We start from the raw sequence: 13366 nt of genomic DNA on the forward strand, positions 1-13366 counted from the left end.
TTTTCAATATTCAGTATTGATTAGAAGACATTAATGGTAACTTCAATATATTAATTGCTTTTCATTTCTTAATTTCACAAACCATATTTAATGCATATTACATGATTACTTCATCATTATCCTCCCTAAGATGCAAACTGTTAATGTTGAGACTTATTGTGATTTAAATATATATACATTCTGATGAATGAAAAGTAAACACAAATCCAGGATGGTTGGGTCATCTTTTTAATTATGGCACCCTGCCAACAGCCTCCTTGTGGAAATGGGAATCTGTAATTTGCGGGTATATTTTCGTTACCAGCTTTCATTCCAGTGAGTCTAATGGGTTCTCGCAATTCACACGTTGTCAGATTAAATAGTTTTGAATGAACAGTTTCAAATATCTTGTAATGTATTTTGATATTAAGTGTCTGACAGATGATTCCCTGAAGGGACACAACAATAGTATGCTATCATAAATCATCACTGTAATCTAATCACCTGCTTCCAAGTGATACATAAAACAGCTCAGGTCCCTGTCAACACCCTTTCAAAGCTCTGTCAACAGCTGGATTTCTTCTATAACTGAATGAAGCCATTTCATCTTGTCAGAAGCCCATGTTGATGCTAGATGCGAGGCTTTTTATGTTCAGTTTTTTTAACTGGTTACATGAAAAAGTATTCAGAGTTATTTTTAATGCATCGTGTGAATCATTGCTGCATCAGATTTAATAAAGTGTGTCATTTGTGGCTTTAAATACACAGAAGCAATTCTGCTACCTTGCTGGGAAAAAACAAAGCACAATTGCTCTCTTTGTAGTGAAGTGCATTTTGGAGTCTAAGGTTTAAATCAATTGGGGCAGAGAAAATATCAAAGTGATTTCTCACGTATGAGTTCACTCAAATGAAGGAAACAGATAAATTAACATCCTTTTCATTGCCTGGAAGAAAACAATCTTGCTCTAAAATATCTGATTTGCATGCAGAATACAACAAGATATGAAACACTTACATTATTTAGGAGGTTCAGATTAAACAAGTAATTCTTCCAGCTAACCTTTACCAATTTTATACTTAAAAGCCAAGGTGTGGCGTTCAGGTAGCACAGTATTGTAGGGTGTAATTAATGTATAGCAATAATAGCAACTGCTTAGATGTTTTTTGCAGAATATTAAATATTTGGGAATTTATTACAGAAAATGAATGGCAATCATTTGCCTTCGTACAATCTTTCATTATGAAATTTATGGTGGAATGAAGTCTGACCTCCAAAAGAATAAGAAAGTACATTAAAAAGAAAAATACTGTTGATGGGAACCTGAGCATTGAGTCATGCAGCCTGACTAGCATCACTCTACTTGTACTGACTGAATGTTAATAGAACTGTCCAAGGGCAGATTTGGCAATGCCATTATCTTGGTATACACTAGCTCTTTAGCCCAAGGGAGAAAGGGATGATTTCATTGTTTTAAATCTAGATTTGACCTTCTAGTATAATATTTAAGCCATGCTCAAGGGAGTGAATCAATAATTTGCCTCATAAATAGGACTATAGTAGTTGTATAGAGTAGCTGTAATCTTAGCAACCTGTAATTTTTGTGATAACTAGCTGGTAAAAGATTCATGGCTATTAGTGTTCATCTGATAAATGTACAAATTGAAATATTTGGAATTTTAGAAAAATACAGCTCAAGAAGTTATTCAACTTAGCATATCTGTATCAACTATTGGAGGAAAAAAAATCAAGAAAATAGCAAAAGTAGCATGGACATGGAACTTTAAGCCTCCCCCCACCATTCAATATAATCGTGATTGATCTGCCCTAAGCGTCATCTCCTCTTCTGTGTCAGTTCCACTTAGCCTTCAATTCCCCGACCTTTCAAAAATGTATCTATCTTCAGTGTTCTAACCTCTAAACCCTTCCTGGCTAGAGAATTCCAGAGATTCACCATCCTCTGAGAAGAAATTTCTATGCACTTTAATTTTAAGTGACTACCCCCTTACCTTGTAACTGTGTTCCCTCGTTTGAGACTCCCCACTAGTGAAAATCTCACTATCTACCTTGTTAGGTTCCCTTAGGATCTTTATACATTTCACTAGGATCAATCCTCATTCTTTTAAGCTCCTAAGAATACCAGTCTAATGGCTTTAGCCATTCATGATTAGATAACCCTCTCAAGCCAAGAAATACTTTAGTGAATTTCTTCTAGACTGCTTCCAATGCTAACATATCCTTTCTTAAATAAAGGGACCAAACCTACATGTATTCTAGTCATGACCTCACCAACATTATGTAGAATTGTAACATCTCTATTTCTAAATTCAGCCTCCGAGCAATGGAGGCCAATGTGCCATTTGCCACTTTATTTACTTGTTTTGACTGTGTGCTAACTTTTTGTGTTTCATGCATAAAAGCACCTAGATTCTTTGCACTCCATTCATTTGCAGTCTCCTTTTAGATAATAGTCTGTCTTCTGATTCTTCCTGCCAAAGTGCATGACCTCACACTTTCCTGCATTAAACTACACTTGCCAGGTTTTTTGCCGATTCATTCAACATCCTGTTGCAGAGTCTATCTCAGTGTGCCTTCCCACCTATTTTTGTGTCATCAGCAAACTTGAATATCTTGTGCTCTGTCCTCTCCTCCAAGTTAATACAGGTAGTAAATAACTGAGGGCCAAAGACTTCTCCTTGGGACACTCCACTAGTTGTCTTTCCAGTGTGGATAAACATGCATTTATTACAACTGTCTTCTATATGATGACCAGCATCCAGTCCATGTAAGCACATTTCCTCTGATTCCGTGAGCTCCTAATTTGCCGTTTTATGTGACACCTTATCAAATGTCTTCTGGAAATCCAGATGCTACATCTACAGTTCACCTCTGACCTCAAAGGACTCAAGCAAATTTATCAAATATGATTGACTTTTATAAAACCACATCGACTTGGTTTGATTATGTTAAGCTTTTCTAAATGACTAGCTATTTCTTCTCCTATATCTGCCATTACTTCCTTTAAAATCCTTGGATGCAGTCTATCAGGTCCTACCCTTAATCCCATCACTTTTCCAATGCTTTACCCTTTATGGTACAAGCTCTTACTTCCTATTTGAAACTACCCCATTTGTTATCCTTGAGGTATTTGCATTGAAGTGAAGGATCCTCTGCAGTGAAGATTGATATAAAGTATTGGTTTAAATTATCTGTGAAATTCCCATGATTAATTCCATAGTCTCCCTTTCCAGAGGCCCCACCCTTGCCTTAGCTATCCTCTTCCTATTTATGTATTCAAAGGAGCTCTTGCTGTTAGTTTTGTTATTACGTGCTTGTTTATTCTTCTCAATTTTCATCTGTATCTAAACTGATATATGAAACGTAGACTAAATTCCTATTTTTGGAGTGTGCATAGCATTAAATACTGAGGGAGCAAAACACCCTGCGTTAATAGTGTGAAAGTCTGTTGCTGTTTATGGCTCTGGAAGCAGTGGAATGGCAGGACAGACAGCATGACAAAGAATATTATCAATAGGTCTTCATCTCTCTTAGGACTGGGCATGTGTACTTGCTTTGTAACAATTGCAAGATGTGTGGTGTTACAGGGGCAAAGTTGAAGTGTGGAACTGGGGTGCTGGGTAGGGTCCATTGCATCCGATTGAGTTTCTTAGTGCATGCTGCTGGGAAACAGAGCACATAGGATTAGGCTAAGCCAAGAAAGGTGAAGTTTGAGGTAAATTAAGCTTAAAAGGCCAGAAGGAGGATCTCTAAGAAAGTATTTCATTAAATTTTAGGGTGGAGACATGTAATCGATGCCAGAGTTAGAAATGTGATTTGTTTTTTCTCTGACTTTTTGGTAACAGATTTATTTTTGATAACCACCATACCCATTGCTTGGTCTCTGTAATTTCCTTTGACCCTGTGGTTAATGTATTTCTAATTTTTAAGTGTGTATTTAATTCTCTCTTCATTATTTTCATATGTCTTGGTTGCATTCTTTGATCAGGTTTTGAGTTTCAGAGTTAAGCAGGTGCTCTTAATTATTTCCTGATGGTGTAACAAATGAATTTGCCCAGACTTGCTCTATTTCCTTCATTGGCTTGGACAGAGCTGGTCATTCAAGATTTTATTTTGTGCAGTAAGAGGGCAGTGACCCAAGTTTCAGACTTGGCACACTTAAAATGCCAGGCTCCATATTGCAGGACGTTGAATGTGTACTGTGTCAAATTAATGTCACGGCTATGCCTATTAGCATGCATGCTAAAATTCCACAGTATTTTTCATGTGCTAAATAATTGTGACTTTTCAGTGGAAATTGATCTGATTTCCATAATACTTCATGTCACTCATTCATTCCCAAATAGCATCTCTGTTTAAAATGCCAAATTACTGAGCGTTCAATCCAGATCTATAACAATTTTAAAGTAAAATACACTGCCATTGCTAATATAAATCCATCAGATTTGTAATGTCTAAATCTGGATAATAATTTGTAATCTTTGTTAATCTGCTGGCTCACACTGTTTTTAGAAACCGTAGATTTGGAGACACTAATGAAATCCTGATGAATAGGGCATTACCGCTGTTATTACAAAGCACTCTGTTATGAAAGTATATTCTTCAGTTCTCTATCTTTGCTATTAGCTTGGATCAGTGGTGTTATCATTGAGCTTGGGTAAGCCATCATCTTAGCACAGCAAGATGAATGTATCTGATATAAAGAGTAAGTAAATTAAAAAATCACTGTAATTTCTATCCCAGTATCCCGTATCCTGTGGTTTTTAAAATATTAAGTTATTTCCTTGTGATAGTTTGAGAAAGAGATGACAAACTATGACAAACTTTGCAGACCTATTTGGTCCATATTTTAATGTTTTAAATGGAATTTATTTTTTTTGGTGGCACCTCTTTGAACGATAGAAGTAATGGCACTCACTACTGTGCTACAGCAAAGTGTAAGAAAACGAAATCTGCATTCGTTTGAACAGAAGAATAAGGCATGATTGTTTCACTTTTCTATCAATAAAGTAATTAGATAAGCAAAAGACATACAAGTATTGCCTGAGGAATAATGTCTTCATTATAGTTTGTTGAAAGACGCTGCAAATGGTTGCTGTGAATGTTTAAGTGACATAGGACTTGATGGCATTTTGAAGTCAAAGGGTAAAAAAAAATTGAAATGGGACATTAATTGGAGAAGCTGATGGAAGGAGACGTTTTTTGAATGGGGAAATGATAGTGATTTTTGAAAGGCGGAGGGTTACACCTGGGGAAGGGGATCCATTAGAGACCTAGGGGTAGGTATGGGGATCATGGAATGGGTTGGTAAGGTGTCATGCATCAATTGAATGGAAAAGGGATTTGAATATAAATCTTATTAAAATGGTGGCTAAGAAGATGAAATGGAAATGGGTAGAAAGTATAATATGTGAATGGTTCAAAGTTGGCAGAGGGTTGAGATCAAGAATTCACATTCATAATTTCCTTATGGATGAGAAGAAGTTTATTTCGGCTCATCAAGTTATGCTGGTTCACAGAGCAATGCCAATTTCCCCAACTAATTCTCCCCACATTCCAATCTATTCTTCTGGGTTCTACTCCTCATTTGCACATTGAGGCAATTTACAATAGTCAGTTAACCTAATACCCCAAACATTCCTGAGATGTGGGAGGAAACTGGAGCACTTGGAGGAAACCCACGCAGTCACAAGGAGAACGTGCTAACTCCAGACAACACCAGCGTTCAGTATTGAACCCAGGTCACTGGAGCTCTGAGAGAGCAGTTTGATTAGCTGTGCTACTCTGCTGCCCAAGGAAGAAAATTAGAAAATGGCAGCAGATCCCATTGTCCAGATAATCAAACTTGCGCACAAAAATACATAAACTCTTCAAACATGAGGTGGAAAAGCTTGGAGAAAGCATTTCAAAACAGAGAAAGGGCCTTCTTTGAATGCTTTGTGGAGCTTAAAACGTTCTTGTCTGAGAAGTACAAGATATGGTGGAACTTGATTTATTTGAACCAGATTTGGTGATGGTTAGCTAATGTCACGTGTGCTCGAGGTAGTGGAGGCAATAAAGATGGGGATTGTACCAAGACCAGAATTAAAGGAGCGACTTGGTTTGAATAAAGAAACCAAAAATTTGAGGTTGTAGTTCTGGGATTACAGTTATGGAGAACCAAATGATAAGCAATTGGCCTTTTGACAATGAAATTTAGGGGAACAAGCATAGTGGAAGGAAAGGCAGAGTATTGGATTAGGGAAGTCAGGAGAGGTGAATGATTAGAGAATCAAGAAAATAATCCGAGGCACCCTTGTTGGTGACTGAGACTTTAGGAACGGAAAATAGTGAAGTCAAGATGACTGTGAGAAGTGCATTTTTTGCAACCAGCTAAATGTTTTGTACATTATCTACTTACTTAGAGCTATATTTCTAACATCATTTCAAAGAACATGCAAAGAAATTAAATTTTGTCAGATTACTAGTCGTGTAGTTGGTACTTTGACTGTTCTGAAATGATGCAACAATAGAGCAGGAACAGCTGTGAGAATCAGCTGCATGTTTACATAAAGCAAAGTTCAGCAACAAATTTGTAGCAGCGATGGTAAACCAAAAATAAATTACTGGACACAGCCCAAATCTGCCTTCTGTTACTGATCAACTGTATTCATAAATGTAATTGTCATATTTTGTAGTTTGTCATTCTCAATTTTAAGGACATAGATGACTGCGCAGAAGTCTCCAAGACCCTACTCAATAGAGTTTTGATCATCCCATTATACTGAGCACATCCCTAATTTAGTTGGGCTGTGTTACACTATGCTTCAAATCATTTATTCTAATTTAATTTCATTCCTTTTTTTCACCAAGTACGGACAGGTTTAAATCAAATTGAATGCAAGCTTTCTGTATATTGAAACTTAAAGTAAAAGTGTTTAGGATTAACACTGCATTTTATTTTATTTCAGAAATATCGACACTATATGGCAGGACTCTTGGTCCCTCCCTATGGAATTATGGAAAGCACATCTGGTAATGACAGTGAGTACAGGCCATTTTCAGTAGGTGGAAGATTCTAAGCAGAAATGGCCCCTTTCCCTTTGTTAACCTTTTCCATCCCTTCCCCTGCCCCTCCTTGTTACCTAGACATCACCCTCCCCCACCTGGTTTCATCTGTCTGTCATCCACATACTTATCTATCTGGGTTTCTTCTCCCTTGGTTCACCTTTTCCATCTCCTTTCTCACCTGATTTCAGCTGCCATCTGTTTCCACCAATCACTTACCAGCTTCTGTCTCCCTATCAGTTCTATATACTGGCTACCTTCCCTCTGTATTCTCAGTCCTGATGCAGGTCCTTGACCTGAAAAATTAACCATTCCTTTGTATCACACACTGTATGCTACTCGACCTGCTGAGTTTTTCCAGCAGTTTGTTTTTGCTCCAGATTCTAGAATCTCTATCTTATGTCTTCAAGTCATATGGTTGGCATCCTCCCTCATGACTAACGTTTATCCATCCACATGCTATCCAGTCAAGTAAATCATATTGCGAACATGATGGTTCCACTGAGAATGAGTGTTTCAATGGCACAAATGCATTACAGGTTCAAAAACTGAATTTATCCAAGTGTAACTGTCCAAAAGAGAGAAGCAAGGTTCAAGAAACTTCCTGGATTGTCTAGTTTGGAATTAATAGGATGACGAGATGCCTATGTTGTCAACAGCTGAGCTTGTGACACTCCATGTATTTAAAGCAGATGAAACTGGAGAGAAATTAAAACTAAATGTTTGCTGCTAAAAATGGAGAATTTACATAATCTCTGACCAATTATCTATTGAACACTTTTTAATTTGGGAAGTTTCCTCCAAATCCCAGTAGACAAACTGTTGATTTTAGTGCCCTCTTGTGGTTTGAAGTTCTACTTTACAAATAATACATTTTCACATAATTATTATTTCCAAAGGCTCTGTTTTTTCTTTAATGTAGGTGATATCATAAATACTTAAATTCACTTAACATTCTTCTTGAAGTCCACATTCTTAAAGCTCACTGTCATTTTGATCTTGTACAGCATGAGATTAAGCATTTTCTTTCAACATATTTATGCTCATCTTCCTCATTCTTGCTTTCAAAGTTGCTGGAAACTAAACTTCACATCACCATCTTTTTGTGCTCTGCACAGTCCAGCTTTAATAAACAGATGAAATGAAAATATAAGACAGAAGTCTCATACAAGTTGCACAAAGTCAGTGATTTTTATTCCAGGTCCTCTATGTATCTGAAGCTATAATGGAAAGAGGACTCTGGAACTTCACAGTGGTATCTGATGTACGGCATTGCATGCATCGATATTATTTTTATAATCCTTTCATTGGTCAGTGTATGGTCTGTGCTGTCTGTGGCCATTCTTTTGCCAAAAGTATATTTTTTCCATGATATTTAATTCCAAATAGCATTACGTTGAAGAAAAAAAGCAGAACTTTTGGAATTAATAGTGATGTGAAAATATATTCTGTATGTCACCATTCACAGTTAGAGATGTATCATTCAGTTTGCTTACAAGATTTGCATTATATTACATTAGCAAGGCATCATTTGTCCTTTCATGTACACTCCATGAGCGATGTATTTGAGAGGCGGTAGCATCGTTCCAGTCCTTCAGTGTGCAGTGGTGCGAGGGCCTCAAACTGGTCTGTTTTTGTAGACCCATGTGATAACTACACCAAGCTTCTGTGTGTCCCTCAGCACAGGCTTCAAGACATTAAAATGTGTCAGTCTACAAATTTCAGTTACAGACAGCACCTTACACTGGAAGGTCAGCAAGATTCAGGCAGATCAAAGGGCATCTTTCACCAAATTGATTAACTCGCAGCCACAATTAAGGTTTGTTCCTGAAAATAGCCAATGACTTTAGAATCTTGTGTTATCCACTTTGTTCAGAATGGACTTGTCAAACTCAACTGCATCTTTTTCCACACATTTTTGGCAAACATGTGCTCTAGAAGGAGGTAGATGGTGGTCTTCTCACTGCAGCTGCCTTAAAGTGTGTGGTGCTGAGATGTCTGAGAGCCTTTCTCATCCCCAGCAAAGGAAGGTCATGGTGCTTGTTGGAAAGTTTTTTTTTGGTGATGACACATTCTGACTGATTGTCGGCTTGGGAAACCATCTGAGAGGATCCATTTGCTTTGCTTGCAGGACATGCTCAAAGGCATTCTGCACAGACCACTGCCAGATTGTTTGACTCGTGGTTAAAGCTGTTTCTCTGTGCAGTCTTTTCTACAATATGCAGTTGGGTGGCATGGTCCAACCAAATGGCCAGACCCATCCTCTTCAACACTGGGGTGGGGAGGACATAGAACCTCAGCATGTAGTGACACTTTTAGTATTTATGCACTTGGGGTTTATGTCGAGCATGATGTAGCCACGCACAAAGGTAGTCATCAGTATTAGGGCCACATTGGGTAGCCTCCTCTTCCCAGAAGATTGATCCATCATGTCTCTGCAGATAGTTCATTTTCATTCTCTAGATAAATGGAATATGGTTCAGGTGACTGCTGCAGCACAGGAGCAATGTACAGGTCACATCTGTCCCATATATAGCAACACCAAGCATTTCACACTTGATTACTAGGCTCTTTCCACTGTGGAGAGGGAGCATTGTTCCTGCAATCCTAGTTTCTGCTTCATCATGGCTGTGCATTCTACCTGACTCTTGGTGCATATCCCAGCTCCTCTGAATCACATTGTCACACCTTCAATAACTGCATCTGATGATGAAGGCAACAAAAGAACAGTCAGACCAGTTGCCGATGACCATTTCCTTGTTTTTGCTGTGTAACTCTGGCTGCTGAGGCCAGTATAAACCAGTCCAGAAGCTCATCAATCTGTGGGCCTACAGTAAATCCAAGCAAAAGATGGCAATGACATCCATGTACAGGGGGGCTTTCACCAGAGCACCTCTGCTGCCTGGAATCGCCATCCCTTTTATGCCTGTGTGCTTGCTGATGGACTCTCATCTTCAATGCTGCTGCCCCTGTGTTTCTAGAACAGGTGCATGTTGGATATTGTGCTACACTTGGACTCCCTGGGATGGGTGTAGAGAAGGCTGCTGCTCCTTGACTCCTGAGATGCACTGGGTTCTTTGCTTCCCCTCCTGCTTCTTGGCTGGGACATCTTATCCCTTTTTCCATTACCATTCAGCTGCAGTATTTGTCAGTGCTGCCAGCACCTTTGTGTTGCTTCATCATCAGATGAGGAGCAGCTGTTGATGTTTGACTGGGACATTTGCTCTCATGTTGGAATTTTCAGCAACTGTTTTGCTTTTGGAGACGATTTTTAATCTTCTTTCTTTTCACCATCTGCCAGTCTCCTACTTGTCCCTTTTGAAACCTCTCCTTCCATTGGCTCTGACAGGTAGAGGTGGAGGCTAATGATTCAAACTTGGCAGCTTGCTGTGGCCAGACTTCATTTCACACCTCACATTCTGAACTGGAGCCTTGGTGGGAGGAGAGGAGTTATTGTCCTTGGCTAATTCCTTCATTCATTTTCTGTGCATAACAGAAGGAGCATTTGGACTAGGCTTCTTGGAGGTAGCCTGCCTCGCCCCACAGATTCTAGCACTTGATCTCCTCACAACCTCCAGCTAGGCAGTTCTGCACCCCACTCATGCAGAGGCAGGTCTATTCCACACCTAGTGAGGGCTTCTTGTACCCGGTTGATGCTGAGATCTGAATTAAGGCTGGTGTTTACCTGGTTCTCTTTTGGGGTGGAGGCTTGAAAGGAGGGGTGGGGAGGTGGGTGCACTAAAGTAACTACTGCAGGTTCACAACCCTCTCCTAACTAACCCTCCACAGCAATCCCACCCCACCTCCCTGGCATCTCCAGAAGTTTGCTACCGCAACTGTCTAGCTTATCCTGATAATATCACCTCCACACACCAACAATGCATCTGGCTAGAAATCCTATTTTCCCCTACCAAATCCTGGTAACCAGTCCTCTGCCAACCTTTCAATCTGGCTCTGTGAATGGATTAGTTGGCATGTTCAGTAACAAACAGAGTTTTTATCCTTGTGTACTACTGAATTTTCCAATGGCAAGACATTGAGATACTGTCCAATATATAGGCAAACCAACATTTTGGCTGCCATAGAGTTATACAACATGGAAACTGGCCCTTTGGCCCAACTGGTCTATGTCAACCAAGATGCCCCCTCCAAGCTAGTTCCATTTGCCAGTGTTTTGACCTTTCCTATCCATGTACCTGTCCAACTGTCTTTTAAAAGTTGTTGCTGTACCTGCCTCAACTACTTCCTCTGGCAGTTCATTCCACATAGAATATCTCTCTCTGTCTCTCTCTCTCTGTGTCTGTCTCTCTCTCTGTGTCTGTCTCTCTCTCTGTGTCTGTCCCTCTCTCTCTGTGTCTGTCCCTCTCTCTCTGTGTCTGTCCCTCTCTCTCTGTGTCTGTCCCTCTCTCTCTGTGTCTGTCCCTCTCTCTCTGTCCCTCTCTCTCTGTCTCTCTCTCTGTCTCTCTCTCTGTCTCTCTCTCTGTCTCTCTCTCTGTCTCTCTCTCTGTCTCTCTCTCTGTCTCTCTCTCTCTATCTGTATATAGCCCCTCAAGTTCCCATTAAATCTTTACCCTCTCACCTTAGCCATGTACCCTCTAGTCCTTGATTGCCCAACTCTCGGAAAAAGGCCCCTCATGATTTTGCGCATCTCTATAAGGTCACCTCTCAGTCTCCTACACTCCAATGAATAAAGTCCTACCCTGTCCATCCTCTCTATAACTCAGCCCCTCAACTCCCGGTAACATTCTTGTAAATCTTTTCTGCACTTTTTCCAGTTTAATAACATCTTTCCTATAGCAGGGCAATCAAAACTGAACACAATACTCCAAGTGCAGCCTCACCAGCATCCTGTCCAACACCACCATGACCTCCCAAATTTCATACTCAATGCCCTGACTTACAAAGGCCAGCATGCCAAAAGCCGCCTTCACCACCCTGTCTACGTGTGACTCCAATTTCAGGGAACCATGTACTTGTACTCCAAGGTCCCGCTGTTCAACAACACTCCTCAGGGATCTGCTGTTTGCTGTGAAAGTCCTACCTGGATTTGACTTTCCAAAATGCAACATCTCACACTTATCTGAATTAAATTCCATTTGCCATTCCTCAGTCCACTTACTCAGCTGATCAAGATCCCCCTGTAATTTTTGATAACATTCTTCATTGTCCACTATACCACCTATTTTAGCCTCATCTCCAAACTTACTAACTATGGCCTGTACATTCTTATCCAAATCGTTGATATAGGTGACAAACAACAATGGGCCCAGCCCCAACCCCTGAGGCACACTACTAGTCATGGGCCTCTAGTCCAAGAAACAACCTTCCACCATCACCCTCTGCTTTCTACCATCAAGCCAAGTATTTATCTAATTAGCCAGTTCTCCCTGGATTCCGTGCAATCTAACCTTCCAGAGCAGACTACCTTGTGGAATCTTATCAAAGGCCTTACTAAAGTCCATATAAACCACATCTACTGCCCTGCCCTCATTGACTTTCTTGGTCACATCATCAAAAAGCTCAATCAAGTTCATAAGACATGATCTCCCATGCACAAAGCCATGCTAACTACCTCTAATCAACCCCAGTCTTTTCAGATGTATGTACTGTATATCTTACCCCTCAGAATCCTCTCTAGTAACTTGCCTACCACAGATGTTAGACTTACTGATCTATAGTTCCCAGGTTTTTCTTTGCCACCCTTTTTAAATAAAGACACAACATTTGCTGCTCTACAGTCTACCGGCATCTCACCTGTGGCTAACGATGATGCAAATATCTCAGCCACGGCTCCTGCAATTTCTTCTCTAGTCTCCCAGAGGCTAGTCTGTCTGCCAGCCATTTCAGGGTGATCAGTTCTAAAGCAACCGGATACAGATATAAAACCTTGTTGGGGATAAGAAGCCAAATATGATTGCACCATTGGCATAAGTGTTTAAAAGCAACTGAATTTAGACTGAGGATGAGAGTGTTCCTGGAGAACTCCCTTCATTCAGAGTTTGAACACTTTTCTCTAACACTTCTCTCTAGTTTACTACTTCCTATATTGATTTGTTTTATTTTGTTGTGTTTAGCACGTACAAATGTTCAAAATATCTCTATTTGTTAGTAAACGGCCCCCGAGTAATAAGCAGCTGCATCTTTTCTTGAAGGCATTGAGCAATTTAAGGATAAAGTACAGTACATTGCCATTTAGTGGCCAAAGTCTGTAATTACATGGTAACTGCATTCACATAAAACTTTGGAAAAGTGAGTTGGAATTGTGAATGTAGGAATTGGCAGACATTTGATTTCTAATAAAATGCTGATTTCCGTGGCTGTGCT

The 13366-nt window shown here is 39.8% G+C and overlaps 1 protein-coding gene across 1 annotated transcript in view; it reads left to right on the plus strand.

Moving 5' to 3' along the window:
- Positions 1 to 13366, plus strand: part of rapgef4a (Rap guanine nucleotide exchange factor 4a) — a 189997-nt gene that overhangs the window by 93745 nt on the left and 82886 nt on the right. Inside the window, 1 exon segment of the mRNA XM_052030204.1 lies at positions 6946 to 7018. Within this exon segment, the coding sequence (XP_051886164.1) occupies positions 6946 to 7018 (73 nt within the window).

This window comes from Pristis pectinata, chromosome 1 (genome assembly GCF_009764475.1).
Source record: "Pristis pectinata isolate sPriPec2 chromosome 1, sPriPec2.1.pri, whole genome shotgun sequence".
NCBI lineage: Eukaryota > Metazoa > Chordata > Chondrichthyes > Rhinopristiformes > Pristidae > Pristis > Pristis pectinata.